Consider the following 20,044-nt stretch of genomic DNA (forward strand, 5'->3'; position numbering starts at 1 on the left):
GTCTAGTACCCACACTCTTTTACCATGAAGCCACGTTGATGTAACACGTGGCTTGGCATTGTCTTGCTGAAATAAGCAGGGGCGTCCATGGTAACGTTGCTTGGACGGCAACATATGTTGCTCCAAAAGCTGTATGTACCTTTCAGCATTAATGGTGTCTTCACAGATGTGTAAGTTACCCATGTCTTGGCCACTAATACACCCCCATACCATCACACATGCTGCCTTTTACACTTCGTGCCTAGAACAGTCCGGATGGTTCTTTTCTTCTTTGGTCTGGAGGATACAACGTCCAGTTTCCAAAAACAATTTGAAATGTGGACTCGTCAGACCACAGAACACTTTTCCACTTTGCATCAGTCCATCCTAGATGAGCTCGGGCCCAGCGAAGCCGGCGGCGTTTCTGGGTGTTGTTGATAAATGGCTTTGGCTTTGCATAGTAGAGTTTTAACTTGCACTTACAGATGTAGCGACCAACTGTAGTTACTGACAGTGTGTTTCTGAAGTGTTCCTGAGCCCATGTGGTGATATCCTTTACACACTGATGTGGCTTTTTGATGCAGTACCGCCTGAGGGATCCAAGGTGCGTAATATCATCGCTTACGTGCAGTGATTTCTCCAGATTCTCTGAACCTTTTGCTGATATTACGGAGCGTGGATGGTGAAATCCCTAAATTCCTTGCAGTAGCTGGTTGAGAAATGTTGTTCTTACACAATTTGCTCAGGCATTTGTTGACAAAGTGGTGACCCTCGCCCCCGTCCTTGTTTGTGAATGACTGAGCATTTCATGGAAGCTGCCTTTATACCCAATCATGGCACCCACCTGTTCCCAATTAGCCTGTTCACCTGTGGGATGTTCCAAATAAGTCTTTGATGAGCATTCCTCAATTATCTCAGTCTTCTTTGCCACTTGTGCCAGCTTTTTTAAAACATGTTGCAGCCATCAAATTCCAAATGAGCTAATATTTGCAAAAAATAACAAAGTTTCTCAGTGTGAACATGAAATATCTTGTCTTTGCAGTCTATTCAATTGAACATAAGTTGTGTAAATTTACCATTTACACAACGTGACAACTTCACTGCTTTTGTAATTACAGTAGCATGTACTGTAACATGTAAAGTAATATTTACAGTATCATGTACTGTAATACGTAAAGTCATAATTACAGTAAGACGTTGAGTACCTTCAACAATGGTGTACAATAAGGTTTATTGCTGAGTAGTACCCCTTTGTACCACAGAGGGCAGCAGTGAGGTGTGGTGGAGTGTTCTTCATGCTAAGGAAGTTAGCATTTCTTCTCATTCCATTCATACATAAAAAACACACTTCTCTCCTTCTCCTAAAGATAAATAATGGTAATAGTATTTGTACAAAAGAATACGTGTCAAAATACTGTACTTTCATCGTATACAGTACTGTGCAAAAACACCAGCTTGTGTTGACCTTGTAAAGACAGGAGTAAAAAGTACACACAAAGTACTACATACTGTGTTGTGGCAGGAAGTAGTCACTGTACTACATGCTGTGTTGTTGCAGGAAGTAGTTACTGTACTACATGCTGTGTTGTTGCAGGAAGTAGTTACTGTACTACATACTGTGTTGTTGCAGGAAGTAGTTACTGTACTACATGCTGTGTTGTGGCAGGAAGTAGTTACTGTACTACATACTGTGTTGTGGCAGGAAGTAGTTACTGTACTACATACTGTGTTGTTGCAGGAAGTAGTTACTGTACTACATACTGTGTTGTGGCAGGAAGTAGTTACTGTACTACATACTGTGTTGTTGCAGGAAGTAGTTACTGTACTACATGCTGTGTTGTTGCAGGAAGTAGTTACTGTACTACATACTGTGTTGTGGCAGGAAGTAGTTACTGTCCTACATACTGTGTTGTTGCAGGAAGTAGTTACTGTACTACATACTGTGTTGTTGCAGGAAGTAGTTACTGTACTACACACTGTGTTGTTGCAGGAAGTAGTTACTGTACTACATACTGTGTTGTTGCAGGAAGTAGTTACTGTACTACATGTTGTGCTGTTGCAGGAAGTAGTTACTGTACTACATACTGTGTTGTTGCAGGAAGTAGTTACTGTACTACATACTGTGTTGTTGCAGGAAGTAGTTACTGTACTACATACTGTGTTGTGGCAGGAAGTAGTTACTGTACTACATACTGTGTTGTTGCAGGAAGTAGTCACTGTACTACATGCTGTGTTGTTGCAGGAAGTAGTTACTGTAGTACATACTGTGTTGTTGCAGGAAGTAGTTACTGTACTACATACTGTGCTGTTGCAGGAAGTAGTCACTGTACTACATACTGTGTTGTTGCAGGAAGTAGTTACTGTACTACATACTGTGTTGTGGCAGGAAGTAGTTACTGTACTACATACTGTGTTGTTGCAGGAAGCAGGAAGTAGTGGCAGGAGGTAATAGAAGGAAGTAGAAACAGGAAGTAGTCAAAAGAAGTAGTCGAAGGAATAAAGCATTAAGTAGTAGCATAAATGAAAAGCGGGACGCATTAGAAGGAAGTAGTAGCAAGGAGTAGTAGAAGCAGGAAGTAGCAGCAGAAATTAAAGGCAAGAAGTATAAGCAGGAAGTAGTAACAGGAAGTAAAGGCAGGAAGTAAAGGCAGAAAGTAATAGCAGAAATTAAAAGCAAGTAGTAGAAACCGGAAGTAGGAGGAAACAGGAGCAGGAATTAGAGGCAGGAAGTAGAGGCATGAAGTAAATACAGGACATATAAACAGGAAGTAGTAGCAAGGAGTAATGGAAGCATGAATTAGAGGCAGGACGCAGACGTAGAAGTAGAAGTAGGAGGTAGTAGCAGGAAGTAGAAACAGGGATCGGAGGAAGGAAGTAATAGCAGGAAGCAATGGCAGGAAGTAGTAACATCAAGTAGTACCAGGAAGTAGACACAGGAAGTAATAGCAGAAATTAAAGGGAAGACGTAGAAGCAGGAAGAAGTAGCAGGAAGTAGAAACAGGAAGTAGTAGTAGGAATTAAAGGCAAGAAGTAGAAACAGGAAGTAGTAGCAGGAATTAGGGGCAGGAAGTAGAAACAGGAAGTAGTAGCAGGACGTAGAGGCAGGGAGTAGAAACAGGAAGTAATAGCAGGAATTAGAAGCAGGAAGTAGAAACGGGAAGTAGTAGCAGGACTTAGATGCAGGCATAGACATCTTGTAAGGGTACGCAGCATGGAGCGCTACTGCCTACTGGCGCTGACGAGACGCGGGGCCGCCATCTTGGAGTGGTGATCCGCTTCACTCAGTGCAATTTATTTGGCAGGAGCAATGAACTGCATTTAATTTATTTTGCCTCACTGAATACCACTGATTTTTACCCGCTTTTTTGTCATACATGTAGCTATGATAAAGGACATATGTTTTGGCGTGTTTTATTATTCATAGTTTGCGTAACAGTAATAGATTATTCTTATATGCTATAAGTGACCAGACGTACGAGATCAAAACTGGGAATATAATCCCAGAGAAGGGGAAAAACGGTCAGCTTTTTTAAATTGAAGAAACAATATGATTAGGTTATATATATACATGCGTATATCCTACATAAACAATGTATGAATACATTAGATATCTATATATCTTAGGGACCTATAGACTGCAGAGTTTATTCTGTCTTGACACTTCGTATTGATATGTTGTATTACATTCTTAACTTAAATGATCATATTTAGAGTGATTGTTTTATATGTATGTCGCTTTGGATAAAAGCGTCTGCCAAATACTTCAACATAAACACCTGAAAGTCTTTATATCAGCTAAAACCACCAATCTGTTTCACTGCATTCAGAATAAAACAAAATTCTGTCTTACCCAACAATGTTAGTATTTGAATATTGTTACTTGAAGACTTATTCCTGGTTACAACTATACTGTTAAGAAAGTATTGTCTTATACTTTGCCTAAAATGAGAATGCATCATAATCAGTACTATTGAAGATCAACTCTGTGGTAATAATATTTTCACAAAATACAACCAATGGTACGTTAATGTTAAATCTTACTTGTGAAAAGTAATCCCCCGATTCCTATTTTCAACGGTCCGCTCATTTGAGCAGGAAAACGCTGAACACCATCTTTGTTTTCTACCTGTCAACTGTCAGTTTAGGCTGCTCGCCGGCTCCTCATCACCACTTCAAGATGGCGGCCCAATTTCTCGCGTCACAGCAGCCAATGCTGTGTCTACTTATAAGATGTCTATGGATGCCCGAAGTATAAACAGGAAGTAACAGCAGGAACTAGAAAAAGTAATTAGAAAGAGGAAGTAGTAGCAGGAATTAGGGGCAGGAAATAGAAACAGGAATTAGAAGCAGGAAGTAGAAAGAGGAAGCAGTAGCAGGAAGTAGAGAGAGGAAGTAGTAGCAGGAAGTAGAAACATGAAGTAGTAGCAGGAAGTAGAGAGAGGAAGTTGTAGCAGGAAGTAGTAGCAGGACTTAGAGGAAGGAATTAGAATCAGGAAGTAGAAACAGGAAGTAGTAGTATTAAGTAGTAGCAGGAAGTAGAAGCAGGAATTAGGGGCAGGAAGTAGAAACAGGAATTAGAAGCAGGAAGTAGAGAGAGGAAGCAGTAGCAGGAAGTAAAGAGAGGAAGTAGTAGCAGGAAGTAGAAACATGAAGTAGTAGCAGGAAGTAGAGAGAGGAAGTAGTAGCAGGAAGTAGTAGCAGGACTTAAAGGAAGGAATTAGAATCAGGAAGTATAAACAGGAAGTAGAAACAGGAAGTAGTAGCATGAAGTAGTAGCAGGAAGTAGAGAGAGGAAGTAGTAGCAGGAAGTAGAAACATGAAGTAGTAGCAGGAAGTAGAGAGAATAAGTAGTAGCAGGAATTAGAGAGAGGAAGTAGTAGCAGGACTTAGAGGAAGGAATTAGAAGCAGGACGAAGAGAGAGGAAGTAGTAGCAGGAAGTAGAAACATGAAGCAGTAGCAGGAAGTAGAGAGAGGAAGTAGTAGCAGGAAGTAGAAACATGAAGTAGTAGCAGGAAGTAGAGAGAGGAAGTAGTAGCAGGACTTAGAGGAAGGAATTAGAGGCAGAAAGTAGAGAGAGGAAGTAGTAGCAGAAAGTAGAAACATGAAGTAGTAGCAGCAAGTAGAGAGAGGAAGTAGTAGCAGGAAGTAAAGAGAGGAAGTAGTAGCAGGAAGTAGAGGGAGGAAGTAGTAGCAGGAAGTAGAGAGAGGAAGTAGTAGCAGGAAGTAGTAGAAGGACTTAGAGGAAGGAATTAGAATCAGGAAGTATAAACAGGAAGTAGAAACAGGAAGTAGTAGCAGGAAGTAGAGAGAGGAAGTAGTAGCAGGAAGTAAAGAGAGGAAGTAGTAGCAGGAAGTAGAGGGAGGAAGTAGTAGCAGGAAGTAGAGAGAGGAAGTAGTAGCAGGAAGTAGTAGAAGGACTTAGAGGAAGGAATTAGAATCACGAAGTATAAACAGGAAGTATAAACAGGAAGTAGTAGCAGGAAGTAGTAGCAGGAAGTAGACTGGTCATGGATATAACTGCTGGACATTTCCACAGTACTGCGAGTATAAAAGTAGTAGGACTCGTACTAGTACTTTTAACTAACTAGGACTAGTACTAGTACTAGGTCAGACAGGAAATGTAAGACTTGAGTGTGACGGACAGCAGCGAGATCACCAAAGACCTTCAGGATCCACCAAGGTGTCCGGTTCTTGGAGGAGTCCTAGCTCTCGGTTTCTCCGTGGACGTTCTCCATGTGCACTTTGAGGTAGTCGTTCCTGGTGAACTTCTTGTGGCACAGCTGGCACTCCGCCATTGGACGGTTGGGGTTGTGGGTCAACTTGTGTCGACTCAGCATCTTCTTCAGGCTGAAGGACAGGTCGCACACCTGGTGGAGGACCAAGACAACATGGCTTCCTCAAAACTTCTTCACACACCTCAACACGTCACCACAATCATACAACTGCCTCACGCTCTTCCACATTTTGTAAATGTGTTATATAAAAATATACAAATGTACTATACAAGCATGTGCTTTTCAAAAACAGTGTGTTGGTTTTTCTACACGTTTTACAATATATTATTTTAAATAAATAAAATATATTAACAGTAAATAAACTATTTTAAAAAGTGTGTTATAGAAAACTATTCTTTAAAAAAAATGTGTGTTGGTTTGAACATCTTAAGTTAAACCTGCTCCCTGCACATCAGCACCACATCTGGACTCACTCCACACACACACACACACACACACACACACACACACACACACACACACACACACACACACACACACACACACACACACACACACACACACACGAGGCAGGTCTGAGACATGTGACGAGTGGTGAATAGTTGTAGTAGAAGAGTACTACAGTGGTGAATAGTTGTAGTAGAAGAGTACTGCAGTGGTGAATAGTTGCAGTAGAAGAGTACTGCAGTGGTGAATAGTTGTAGTAGAAGAGTACTGCAGTGGTGAATAGTTGTAGTAGAAGAGTACTACAGTGGTGAATAGTTGTAGTAGAAGAGTACTACAGTGGTGAATAGTTGTAGTAGAAGAGTACTACAGTGGTGAATAGTTGTAGTAGAAGAGTACTACAGTGGTGAATAGTTGTAGTAGAAGAGTACTGCAGTGGTGAATAGTTGTAGTAGAAGAGTACTACAGTGGTGAATAGTTGTAGTAGAAGAGTACTACAGTGGTGAATAGTTGTAGTAGAAGAGTACTGCAGTGGTGAATAGTTGTAGTAGAAGAGTACTGCAGTGGTGAATAGTTGTAGTAGAAGAGTACTGCAGTGGTGAATAGTTGTAGTACTGCAGTGGTGAATAGTTGTAGTAGAAGAGTACTGCAGGGGTGAATAGTTGTAGTACTGCAGTGGTGAATAGTTGTAGTACTGCAGTGGTGAATAGTTGTAGTAGAAGAGTACTGCAGTGGTGAATAGTTGTAGTAGAAGAGTACTGCAGTGGTGAATAGTTGTAGTAGAAGAGTACTGCAGTGGTGAATAGTTGTAGTACTGCAGTGGTGAATAGTTGTAGTAGAAGAGTACTGCAGTGGTGAATAGTTGTAGTACTGCAGTGGTGAATAGTTGTAGTAGAAGAGTACTGCAGTGGTGAATAGTTGTAGTAGAAGAGTACTGCAGTGGTGAATAGTTGTAGTACTGCAGTGGTGAATAGTTGTAGTACTGCAGTATTGTGTACTCACATCACACTGGAAAGGTTTCTCTCCTGTGTGAGTCCTCATGTGTTCATCCAGTCCTCTTTTCTGACTGAAGGCCTTGTTACACTCACTGCACTTGTAGGGTTTCTCCTGCAACACACACACACACACACACACACACACACACACACACACACACACACACACACACACACACACACACACACACACACACACACACACACACACACACACACACACACACACACACACACACACACACACACACACTCAGTGTTCATGTAGACTAAAAAGATTGTCATGACCTTGTAACAATTTGAGGTCATCAGATGTTTGCTTTTGAAGCAACATGCGCTGACTTTGAAACTCCATCCATCCATTTTTTACCGCTTGTCCCTTTTGGGGTCGCGGGGGGTGCTGGAGCCTATCTCAGCTGCATTGGGGCGGAAGGCGGTGTACACCCTGGACAAGTCGCAAACCTCATCACAGGGCCAACACAGATAGACAGACAACATTCACACACTAAGTGTTGCCAATCAACCTATCCCCAGGTGCATGTCTTTGGAGGTGGGAGGGGCCTATCCCCAGGTGCATGTCTTTGGAGGTGGGAGGGGCCTATCCCCAGGTGCATGTCTTTGGAGGTGGGAGGGGCCTATCCCCAGGTGCATGTCTTTGGAGGTGGGAGGAAGCCGGAGTACCCGGAGGGAACCCACGTAGTCACGGGGAGAACATGCAAACTCCACACAGAAAGATCCCGGGATTGAACTCAGGACTACTCAGGACCTTCGTATTGTGAGGCACATGCACTAACCCCTGTGCCACCGTGCTGCGCCTGACTTTGACTTTGAAACTTTAAAATGATAAATAAACCTCTGACCCACCCCGAACTGGAAGATCACACACTGCTATGCAGCCACCACTTTAACAAGAAGCAGGCTTCGCTGCACATCTTAAAACGCATCACTGTGGCTCCTCCTACTATCAATGTTACCCCTCCTACTATCAATGTGGCTCCTCCTACTATCAATGTGGCTCCTCCTACTATCACTGTGACTCCTCCTACTATCAATTTGACTCCTCCTACTATCACTGTAACCCCTTGTACTATCAATGTGGCTCCTCCTACTATCACTGTGGCTCCTCGTACTGTGAATGTTACCCCTCCTACTATCACTGTGACGCCTCCTACTATCAATTTAACCCTTCTACTATCAATGGGGCTCCTCCTACTATCACTGTGACGCCTCCTACTATCAATTTAACCCTTCTACTATCAATGGGGCTCCTCCTACTATCACTGTGGCTCCTCCTACTATCACTGTGGCTCCTCCTACTATCAATGTAACCCCTTCTACTATCAATGTGGCTCCTCCTACTATCACTGTGGCTCCTCCTACTATCAATGTGGCTCCTCCTACTATCAATGTAACCCCTTCTACTATCAATGTGGCTCCTCCTACTATCACTGTGGCTCCTCCTACTATCACTGTGGCTCCTCCTACTATCAATGTAACCCCTTCTACTATCAATGTGGCTCCTCCTACTATCACTGTGACTCCTCCTACTATCAATGTGGCTCCTCCTACTATCAATGTAACCCCTTCTACTATCAATGTGGCTCCTCCTACTATCACTGTGGCCCCTCCTACTATCACTGTGGCTCCTCCTACTGTCAATGTTACCCCTCCTACTATCACTGTGACTCCTCCTACTATCAATTTAACCCCTTCTACTATCACTGTGGCTCCTCCTACTATCAATGTTACCCCTCCTACTATCAATGTGACTCCTCCTACTATCAATGTGGCTCCTCCTACTATCAATGTGGCTCCTCCTCCTGTCAATATGGCTCCTCCGACTATCAATGTGGCTCCTCCTACTATCAATGTGGCTCCTCCTCCTGTCAATATGGCTCCTCCGACTATCAATGTGGCTCTTCCTACTATCAATGTGGCTCCTCCTACTATCAGTTTGGCTCCTCCTACTATCAATGTGGCTCCTCCTACTGTCAATATAACCCTTCCTACTATCACTGTGGCTCCTCCTACTATCACTGTGGCTCCTCCTACTATCAATGTAACCCCTTCTACTATCAATGTGGCTCCTCCTACTATCACTGTGGCTCCTCCTACTATCAATGTAACCCCTTCTACTATCAATGTGGCTCCTCCTACTATCACTGTGGCTCCTCCTACTGTCAATATTACCCCTCCTACTATCACTGTGACTCCTCCTACTATCAATTTAACCCCTTCTACTATCACTGTGGCTCCTCCTACTATCACTGTGGCTCCTCCTACTATCAATGTTACCCCTCCTACTATCAATGTGACTCCTCCTACTATCAATGTGGCTCCTCCTACTATCAATGTGGCTCCTCCTCCTGTCAATATGGCTCCTCCGACTATCAATGTGGCTCTTCCTACTGTCAATGTGGCTCCTCCTACTATCTGTTTGGCTCCTCCTACTATCAATGTGGCTCCTCCTACTGTCAATATAACCCTTCCTATTATCAATGTGGCTCCTCCTACTGTCAATATAACCCTTTGACTCAAAGCCTATCAATGTGGCTTTGAGTCACTAGAGAAAAGCGCTATATAAATATAATTCACTTCACTTCCTCCTACTGTCTATATAACCCTTTCTACTATCACAGTGGCTCCTCCTACTATCAATGTGGCCCCTCCTACTGTCAATGTGGCTCCGCTTGCTGTCAATATAACCCGTTCTACTATCACAGTGGCTCCTCCTATTGTCACTGTGGCTCCTCCTACTATCAATGTGGCTCCTCCTACTGTCAATGTGGCCCCTCCTACACTTCTGGTCCTGTCACTCAAAGATAATCCCGTGACGGCTGGGAAAAAGGCGAGAAGATAACAAAACAACATTGTTACTTTTTGCAGTGATAACACAGGCTTACAGCTCTGTTGCCATGGTGACCGGCTCAATGCAGGAAGTAAGGGGGCCTGGGAAAAGTGCTATCATGTGGGCGGGGCACCAAGTCACACAGAATACAAAAGTTTTGTGTGTGTGTGTGCGTGCGTGCGTGTGTGCGTGTCTGCTTGTGTGTGTGTGCGTGCGTGCGTGCGTGTGTGTCTGCTTGTGTGTGTGTGTGTGTGCGTGTTCGTGTGTGTGTGTCTGCGTGTGTGTGTGTCTGCGTGTGTGTCTGCGTGTGTGTGTGTGTGTGTGTGTGTGTGTGTGTGTGTGTGTGTGTGTGTGCGTGCGTGCGTGCGTGTGTGTCTGCTTGTGTGTGTGTGTGCGTGCGTGTTCGTGTGTGTGTGTCTGCGTGTGTGTGTCTGCATGTGTGTCTGTGTGTGTGTGTGTGTGTGTGTGTGTGTGTGTGTGTGTGTGTGTGTGTGTGTGTGTGTGTGTGCGTGTGTGTGTGTGTGTGTGTGTGCAGGAAACAGAGGATGTAATTCTGCTCTCAATGATGATTTACCCAGGAAGGTATTTCTTTCCATAAAGGAGGAAAAAAAGAGAAGCAAAAGGTCAAAGGTGAAAGGTCAGGAAACACATGCCGTGCTTTTAGAGCACGCGGCTTACCCACAATGCACTGCTTCTGCGCTGACCCTGCTAACATCCAACATCTGTACCCGCTGACCCTCAGTCCTCAGCAGCTGTTCAGCCTTTCACCTTTGACCCCAACCCTTCCCAACAGGAGCGGACGACGCTCGTCTGTTTGCCAAAATAAAAGCCCACTTCCTGCTGCGTCACAAACAGGAAGTGTTAATGCTTACAAAGCGGCCAACGCTCGTCTGTTCACCAAAATAAAAGCCCACTTCCTACTGCATCAAAAACAGGAAGTGTTCATGCTTACAGAGCGGCCAACGCTCGTTTGTTTACCAAAATAAAAGTCCATTTCCTGATGCGTCACAAACAAGAAGTGTTCATGCTTACAGAGTGGCAAACGCTCGTCTGTTTACCAAAATAAAAGCCCACTTCCTACTGCATCAAAAACAGGAAGTGTTCATGCTTACAGAGCGGCCAACGCTCGTTTGTTTACCAAAATAAAAGTCCATTTCCTGATGCGTCACAAACAAGAAGTGTTCATGCTTACAGAGTGGCAAACGCTCGTCTGTTTACCAAAATAAAAGCCCACTTCCTACTGCATCAAAAACAGGAAGTGTCATGCTTACAGAGCGGCCAACGCTCGTCTGTTTACCAAAATAAAAGTCAATTTCCTGATGCGTCACAAACAAGAAGTGTTCATGCTTACAGAGCGGCAAACGCTCGTCTGTTTACCAAAACAAAAGCCCAAAGGAAAAACCCACAACAAAGAGGAAGTGTTAATGCTTACAGGGCGCTAGGCTACAATATCCATCAATCAATGTATATAGTCCTTAATCATGTGTGTCAAATACATGATAGTTCACAGTAATGGAATATGATGTTATTAGTACAGTAAACATGATAAAATAATAAAGTCCAACATACTCGTGTGTGCGTGCGGATGTGCATCTTTAGTCCATCATTCTTGCTGAAGGCTTTGTCGCAGTACGGACACTGATAGGGTCGCTCTCCTGCAACACAACACAAGTATTACACAAATACTGCAACACAACACAAGTATTACACAAATACTGCAACACAACACAAGTATTACACAAATACTGCAATACCACACAAGTATTACACAAATACTGCAATACTACACAAGTATTGCACAAATACTTCAATACTACACAAGTACACTTTTACTGACCGACACAAATACTGCAGTACACTTTAATACTGAAATACTGTACACCAGTTCAAATACTGGAATATAATACACTTTAGATCAGGGGTGCTCACACTTTTTCTGCAGCCGAGCTACTTTTCAATTGATCAAGTCGCGGGGATCTACCTCATTCATATATATAATATATATTTACTTATTTATGAAATATATGTTTTTGTTAACAAGTTAAAGGAGTTTATGATAATGCAAGCATGTTTAACACATATAGTTAATATTGTTAATAAATGAAAGGTGTTTAATGATAATACAAGCATGTTTAATACATATAGTTAATATTGTTAACAAGTTAAAGGTGTTTAAAGATAATGTAAGCATGTTTAACACATATAGTTAATATTGTTGATAAGTTAAAGGTGTTTAAAGATAATACAAGCATGTTTAACACATATAGTTAATATTGTTGACAAGTTAAAGGTGTTTAAAGATAATACAAGCATGTTTAACACATATAGTTAATATTGTTAACAAGTTAAAGGTGTTTAAGGATAATACAAGCATGTTTAACACATATAGTTAATATTGTTAATAAATTAAAGGTGTTTAATGATAATACAAGAATATTTAATACATATAGTTAATATTGTTAACAAGTTAAAGGTTTTTAAAGATAATGCAAGCATGTTTAACACATGTAGTTAATATTGTTAACAAGTTAAAGGTGTTTAATGATAATAAAAGCATGTTTAACACATATAGTTAATATTGTTAATAAGTTAAAAGTGTTTAAAGATAATACAAGCATGTTTAACACATATAGTAAATATTGTTAACAAGTTAAAGGTGTTTAAAGATAATACAAGCATGTTTAACACATATACTTAATATTGTTAACAAGTTAAAGGTGTTTAAATATAATGCAAGCATGTTTAACACAAATAGTTAATATTATTAATAAGTTAAAGGTGTTTAATGATAATACAAGCATGTTTAACACATATAGATTTCTTTCTTTCATGAAGACAAGAATATAAGTTGGTGTATTACCTGATTCTGATGACTTGCATTGATAGGAATCAGACAGTGGTGCTGATAACGTCCGCATTTTCAAATGGAGGAGAAAAAAAGTCCTCCTTTCTGTCCAATACCACATGAAAGTGGTTGGTTTTTGGCATCTTATTTGTACAGCTTCCGTACTCCTTTGTATACACTTTACAAGAAATACATTGGCGGCAAACTCCGTAGCTTGCTAGCTTGTGCTCGCCAGCTTTCTGAGACTCTTATTTTGTTAGCGCAGGCAGGATGAAGCAGCGCTTTTATTGTGCAACTGTGCAGTCGTTCTTTGGAGTTTTGACGACAGGTACGGCGCCAGAGTCTGTTGAAATAAAAAGTGTTTCTTGCCTTCCTGTCTGTAATTTTTTTCTTAATAATGAGCTGGCAGCAGCCAGCGTCATCTCAGAAGACCTTCGGGTGCCGTGAATGTCAATCAAGTGACGTCATAGTGAAGATTTATGATCGTTCATTTTTAGGACAATTTTTTTAATGCCTGGCTGGCGATCGACTGACACACCCTCCGTGATCGACCGGTAGCTTGCGATCGACGTAATGAGCACCCCTGCTTCAGATACTGTAATAAAGTGCAGTTGAAATACATGTGTATTTCATGTTGGGAACACATGATTCAAGGCAAGTACTTCATCTGCAGCTAATATCAGCACACCTTGCCTGTCATTTCTAACACAGGTACTGCAAAATACTTACTGTACTACTTACTGTAATACATCGCCCTGTACTGCATTACACTGCACTACTACTATACTACTTGCTGTCCTACCTACTGTATTATTTGCTGTACACTGTACTACCTACTATACTACAAAAGACCAATTACCGACTGTACTACATGACTGTGCTTTTGGTGAATTTACTGAGGAATTTGTGAAAGTGAAACAATACAAAAAGAATGCCATTGTACAAAACATAAAAGCAGTGAAGTTGTCACGTTGTGTAAATGGTAAATAAAAAGAGAATACAATGATTTGCAAATCCTTTTCAACTTATATTTAATTGAATAGACTGCAAAGACAAGATATTAAATGTTCGAACTGAGAAACTTTGGGTTTTTTGCAAATATTAGCTCATTTGGAAATTGATGCCTGCAACAAGTTTCACAAAAGCTTGCACAAGTGGCAAAAAAGACTGAGAAAGTTGAGGAATGCTCATCAAAGACTTATTTGGAACATCCCACAGGTGAACAGGCTAATTGGGAACAGGTGGGTGCCATGATTGGGTATAAAGGCAGATTCCATGAAATGCTCAGTCATTCACAAACAAGGACGGGGCGAGGGTCACCACTTTGTCAACAAATGCCTGAGCAAATTCTTTAAGAACAACATTTCTCAACCAGCTATTGCAAGGAATTTAGGGATTTCACCATCTACGCTCCGTAATATCATCAAAAAGTTCAGAAAATCTGGAGAAATCACTGCACGTAAGCCATGATATTACGCACCTTGGATCCCTCAGGCGGTACTGCATCAACAAGCGACATCAGTGTGTAAATGATATCACCACATGGGCTCAGGAACACTTCAGAAAACCACTGTTGGTAACTACAATTGGTTGCTACATCTGTAAGTGCAAGTTAAAACTCTATTATGCAAAACGAAAGCCATTTATCAACAACACCCAGAAACGCTTCACCGGTTTCGCTGGGCCCGAGCTCATCTAAGATGGACTGATGCAAAGTGGAAAAGTGTTCTGTGGTCTGACGAGTCCACATTTCAAATTGTTTTTGGAAACTGTGGACGTCGTGTCCTCCGGACCAAAGAGGAAAAGAACCATCCGGATTGTTCTAGGCACAAAGTGTAAAAGGCAGCATGTGTGATGGTATGGGGGTGTATTAGTGGCCAAGACATGGGTAACTTACACATCTGTGAAGGCCCTATTAATGCTGAAAGGTACATACAGCTTTTGGAGCAACATATGTTGCCATCCAAGCGACGTTACCATGGACGCCCCTGCTTATTTCAGCAAGACAATGCCAAGCCACGTGTTACAACAGCGTGGCTTCATGGTAAAAGAGTGCGGGTACTAGACTGGCCTGCCTGTAGTCCAGACATTGAAAATGTGTGAAGGCTAAAATATGAGAAGGGAGACTGTTGAACAACTTAAACTGTACATCAAGCAAGAATGGGAAAGAATTCCACTTCAAAAATGTGTCTCCTCAGTTCCCAAACCTTTACTGAGTGTTGTTAAAAGGAAAGGCCATGTAACACAGTGGTAAAAATGCCCCTCTTACAACTTTTTTGCAATGTGTTGCATTCTACGTTAATGATTATTTGCAACAACAAAAAAAATCATTTCTCAGTGTGAACATGAAATATCTTGTCTTTGCAGTCTATTCAATTGAATATAAGTTGAAAAGGATTTGCAAAACATTGTATTCTCTTTTTATTTACCATTTACACAAAGTGACAACTTCACTGCTTTTGGGGTTTGTAAATTAATAATACAAACTGTTAGCTTATTAGTTAATGCTAACAATGCTAGCTTGATTACATTACGATAGCGTGTAGAAACATGCATGAAAACACTCCTACAGACATCACACATGGGACGCTTTAGTAAGTAAAAATTGTTTTTGTTATATTGTAAAACTTACAAACGTTGCTTGGAGTGATTAATGAAGAATCCATACGAGTAGAAACGTTATGGACGGCTAGAAGACAAAACGGCACATCTACTTCCGGTTCAAAGTTTTAAACAGCAGGGAAACACTGACGATATTCACCTGGCAGCACCTGCAGTGAGCGAATTAGTCCAAAAGATGGCACCATAGCACAAACAATAACAACATTTCAGTGTAACAGGTTGGGGCTTAAGCAGCCAACGCTCGTCTGTTTACCAAAATAAAAGCCCACTTACTGCTGCGTCACAAACAGGAAGCATTCATGCTTACAGAGCGGCCAACGCTCATCTGTTGACCAAAAATAAAAGTACATTCCCTGCTGTGTCACAAACAATAAGTGTTCATGCATACAGAGCAGCCAAAGCTTGTCTGTTTAACAAAATAAAAGCCCGTTTCCTACTGCGACACAAACAGGAAGTGTTCATGCTTACAGAGCGGCCAACGCTCATCTGTTTACCAAAAATAAAAGTACATTCCCTGCTGCGTCACAAACAGGAAGTGTTCATGCATACAGAGCAGCCAACGCTTGTCTGTTTAACAAAATAAAAGCCCATTTCCTACTGCGACACAAACAGGAAGTGTTCATGCTAACAGAGCGGCCAACGCTCATCTGTTTATTAAAATAAAAGCCCACTTCCTAATGCGTCAAAAACAGGAAGTGTTCATGCTTACAGAGCAGCCAACGCTCCTGTTTGCCAAAATAAGAGCCCACTTCCTACTGCGTCAAAAACAGAAAGTGTCCATGCGTACAGAGCAGCCAACGCTCCTGTTTGCCAAAATAAAAGCCCACTTCTTGCTGTGTCAAAAACAGGAAGTGCTCATGCTTACAGAGTAGCCAACGCTCCTGTTTGCCAAAATAAAAGCCCACTTCCTGCCGCGTCACAAACAGGAAGTGTTCATGTTTACAGAGCAGCCAATGCTCCTGATTGCCAAAATAAAAGCCCACTTCTTGCTGTGTCAAAAACAGTAAGTGTTCATGCTTACAGAGCAGCCAACGCTCCTGTTTGCCAAAATAAAGGCCCGTTTCCTGCTGCGTCACAAACAGGAAGTGTTCATATTTACAGAGCAGCCAATGCTCCTGATTGCCAAAATAAAAGCCCAATTCCTACTGCGTCAAAAACAGCAAGTGTTCATGCTTACATAGCGGCCAACGCTCATCTGTTTACCAAAATAAAAGCCCACTTCCTACTGCGTCAAAAACAGGACGTTTTCATGTTTACAGAGCAGCCAAGGTTCATCTGTTTACCAAAATAAAAGCCCACTTCCTGCTGTGTCACAAACAGGAAGTGTTCATGCTTACAGAGCAGCCAACGCTCCTGTTTGCCAAAATAAAAGCCCAATTCCTACTGCGTCAAAAACAGGAAGTGTTCATGCTTACAGAGCGGCCAAGGTTCATCTGTTTACCAAAATAAAAGCCCACTTCCTGCTGCGTCACAAACAGGAAGTGTTGATGCATACAGAGCGGCCAACGCTCGTCTGTTTACCAGAATAAAAGCCCATTTCCTACTGCGTCACAAACAGGAAGTGTTCATGCTTGCAGTCTGTTTACCAAAATAAAAGCCCATTTCCTACTGCATCAAAAACAGGAAGTGTCCATGCTTACAGAGTGGCCAACGCTCGTCTGTTTACCAAAATAAAAGCCCACTTCTGCTTACAGAGCGGCAAACGCTCATCTGTTTACCAAAATAAAAAAGCTAACTTCCTACTGTGTCGCAAACAGGAAGTGTTCATGCTTGCAGTCTGTTTACCAAAATAAAAGCCCATTTCCTACTGCATCAAAAACAGTAGGTGTCCATGCTTACAGAGTGGCCAACGCTCGTCTGTTTACCAAAATAAAAAGCCAACTTCCTACTGCGTCACAAACAGGAAGTGTTCATGCTTGCAGTCTATTTACCAAAATAAAAGCCCACTTCCTGCTGCGTCACAAACAGGAAGTGTTGATGCTTGCAGTCTGTTTACCAAAATAAAAGCCCATTTCCTACTGCATCAAAAACAGGAAGTGTCCATGCTTACAGAGTGGCCAACGCTCGTCTGTTTACCAAAATAAAAGCCCACTTCTGCTTACAGAGCGGCAAACGCTCATCTGTTTACCAAAATAAAAAAGCTAACTTCCTACTTTGTCGCAAACAGGAAGTGTTCATGCTTGCAGTCTGTTTACCAAAATAAAAGCCAATTTCCTACTGCATCAAAAACAGGAAGTGTCCATGCTTACAGAGTGGCCAACGCTCGTCTGTTTGCCAAAATAAAAAAGCGGACTTCCTACTGCGTCACAAACAGGAAATGTTCATGCTTGCAGTCTATTTACCAAAATAAAAGCCCATTTCCTACTGCGTCGAAAACAGCAAGTGTTCATGCGTACAGAGCGGCTAACGCTCCTGTTTACCAAAACAAAAGCCCACTTCCTACTGCGTCAAAAACAGCAAGTGTTCATGCTTACAGAGCGGGCAACGCTCGTCTGTTTACCAAAATAAAAGCCCACTTCCTACTGCGTCACAAACAAGGGTTGGGCATTAGCCTGGGACCCTCCCAGGAGCTGGCTATTGTCGACAGCACCCGGACGCGAGCTGGAACACGCTCACACGTTCATAGCAGACTTTGGCTTTTTCCATGGACTAAAACAAGAGCAGGTCTCTGGTAGTCACGGAAACTGGGAGGTCAGATATTTAAGACCTCCGACTAGGAAAAGTGCTGAGGAACGCGGCTCAGGTTCCTAGCCGCAGTCAGTCCAATCCCCCAATTTTCACCCAAATAGGAGGTTCCAACGCCTGTGGAGGACTCAGATGCCATCACAGCACCCGCATGAAACCTTGATTCCCGTGAAGAACATCCGGCGTAAAAACCAAGGATGGAATTCAAGAGGAATGTTTTCCTCATCTGGAGGTTCTGTGGGCACGGGGTTGGTGGTAGCGAGCGCATGACCTCCTTGGCGTGCGGGAGATGGTTTTAGCGAGGGTTACTGTAAGAGGAAACCTGCACTTATTCTGCAGATTGTTTGGGGATTACGAGGGGCCGACTGCGGCGCGGCGCATAACTGATTTAGCATGTGCTGAAACGCAACACCGTCGCTCTGACCCCCGGCTGTATCCCCGGCCCCCTCCCGTCGTGGCCCTCACACCCCTGGTCTGCTAATCGATCCGTTTGGCGTCCCCCCGCACGGCGAGTCTGCGGAGCAGATGGCGGGCTTTGTCGCCGCACGTTGTTACGGAGAAGGCTTTGTAGCTGGGGGCCGCGGCCTGAAAGGCATTAACGCTGTCCGTCACCATCAACCCCTGCCTTGCTCACAGGTAATACCAGAGCAGCGTGATAAGAGGCCGGCTTTGGTGTGCCGCCGGACCGGCCGACAACTTTCAAACTTGACCTTCTCGTCACAACAAGCGCCTCTCGCTTCCTCAAGCACTTCTCTCGGGTGTAATATTCGCCATACCGAGCAGACACGGAGCCGCGAGCTAAGCGCCACATTGGCTACAGCCGCAACGCTTTACAGGACCGCAACCGTGGCAACAGTGGTTTAAAATGTCTTTCCGTGCTTTCCGAGTGTGCGCACAATCAGCACAACAAATGGCGACGGTTTGAACAGAAAGCAGCAGAAAGAAAGTCGATGTTAATTGGAAGCTAAAAGGCAAAAGTAGCATTTTGGCAGGTCTCTGGTTCCATGTCAACATGCGCCCAAGGGACCTTTGTGGGACACTTGGAGAAAATTACTTGTGGGTTGCAGGCATGTGATTTGAACCAGTTTCAGTCACTATGTTATTTAATCACTACAGTAATTACAACTTGTGTTCCCATCCACAGGAACCACATGGGTTAGCCTACTCTGTACAGTATTTACAACCTTACTAGTGTTCACTTCACAGCCACACATGGTTCATCTAGTTATTGACATTATTTACACATTACTTTGTCTGTTTCGGTCTATGTTATTTAGTCACTACAGTAATTACAACTTGTGTTCCCATCCACAGGAACCACATGGGTTAGCCTACTCTGTACAGTATTTACAACCTTACTAGTGTTCACTTCACAGCCACAGATGGTTCATCTAGTTATTGACATTATTTACACATTACTTTGTCTGTTTCGGTCTATGTTATTTAGTCACTACAGTAATTACAACTTGTGTTCACATCCACAGGAACCACATGGGTTAGCCGACTCTATACAGTATTTACAACCTTACTAGTGTTCACTTCACAGCCACAGATGGTTCATCCAGTTATTGACATTATTTACACATTACTTTTTCTGCTTAAGGCACAATATTATTTAAAAATTAAAACTTGTGTTCACATCCACATGTACCGCATGGGTTAGCCTACTATGTACAGTATTTACAACCTTACTAGTGTTCAATTCACAGCCACAGATGGTTCATCTACTTATTGACATTATTTACATATTACTTTGTCGGTTTCGGTCACTATGTTATTTAGTCACTACAGTAATTACAACTTGTGTTCACATCCACAGGAACCACATGGGTTAGCCGACTCTATACAGTATTTACAACCTTACTAGTGTTCACTTCACAGCCACAGATG

At 42.5% G+C, this 20,044-nt stretch overlaps 1 protein-coding gene across 1 annotated transcript in view; it reads right to left on the bottom strand.

Moving 5' to 3' along the window:
• Positions 1 to 2,141: 2,141 nt before the first annotated feature.
• Positions 2,142 to 20,044, bottom strand: part of LOC133644302 (PR domain zinc finger protein 5-like) — an 81,443-nt gene continuing 63,540 nt past the window's right edge. Inside the window, exons 14-16 of the mRNA XM_062038681.1 lie at positions 11,572 to 11,657; positions 7,162 to 7,266; positions 2,142 to 5,847 (exon numbers count right to left, since the gene is read on the bottom strand). Coding sequence (XP_061894665.1) covers positions 5,683 to 5,847; positions 7,162 to 7,266; positions 11,572 to 11,657 — 356 coding nt within the window. The 3' untranslated portion in view covers positions 2,142 to 5,682. The remainder of the gene's footprint in view (positions 5,848 to 7,161; positions 7,267 to 11,571; positions 11,658 to 20,044) is intronic.

The sequence above is a fragment of the Entelurus aequoreus genome, linkage group LG27 (assembly GCF_033978785.1).
Source record: "Entelurus aequoreus isolate RoL-2023_Sb linkage group LG27, RoL_Eaeq_v1.1, whole genome shotgun sequence".
Taxonomy (NCBI): domain Eukaryota; kingdom Metazoa; phylum Chordata; class Actinopteri; order Syngnathiformes; family Syngnathidae; genus Entelurus; species Entelurus aequoreus.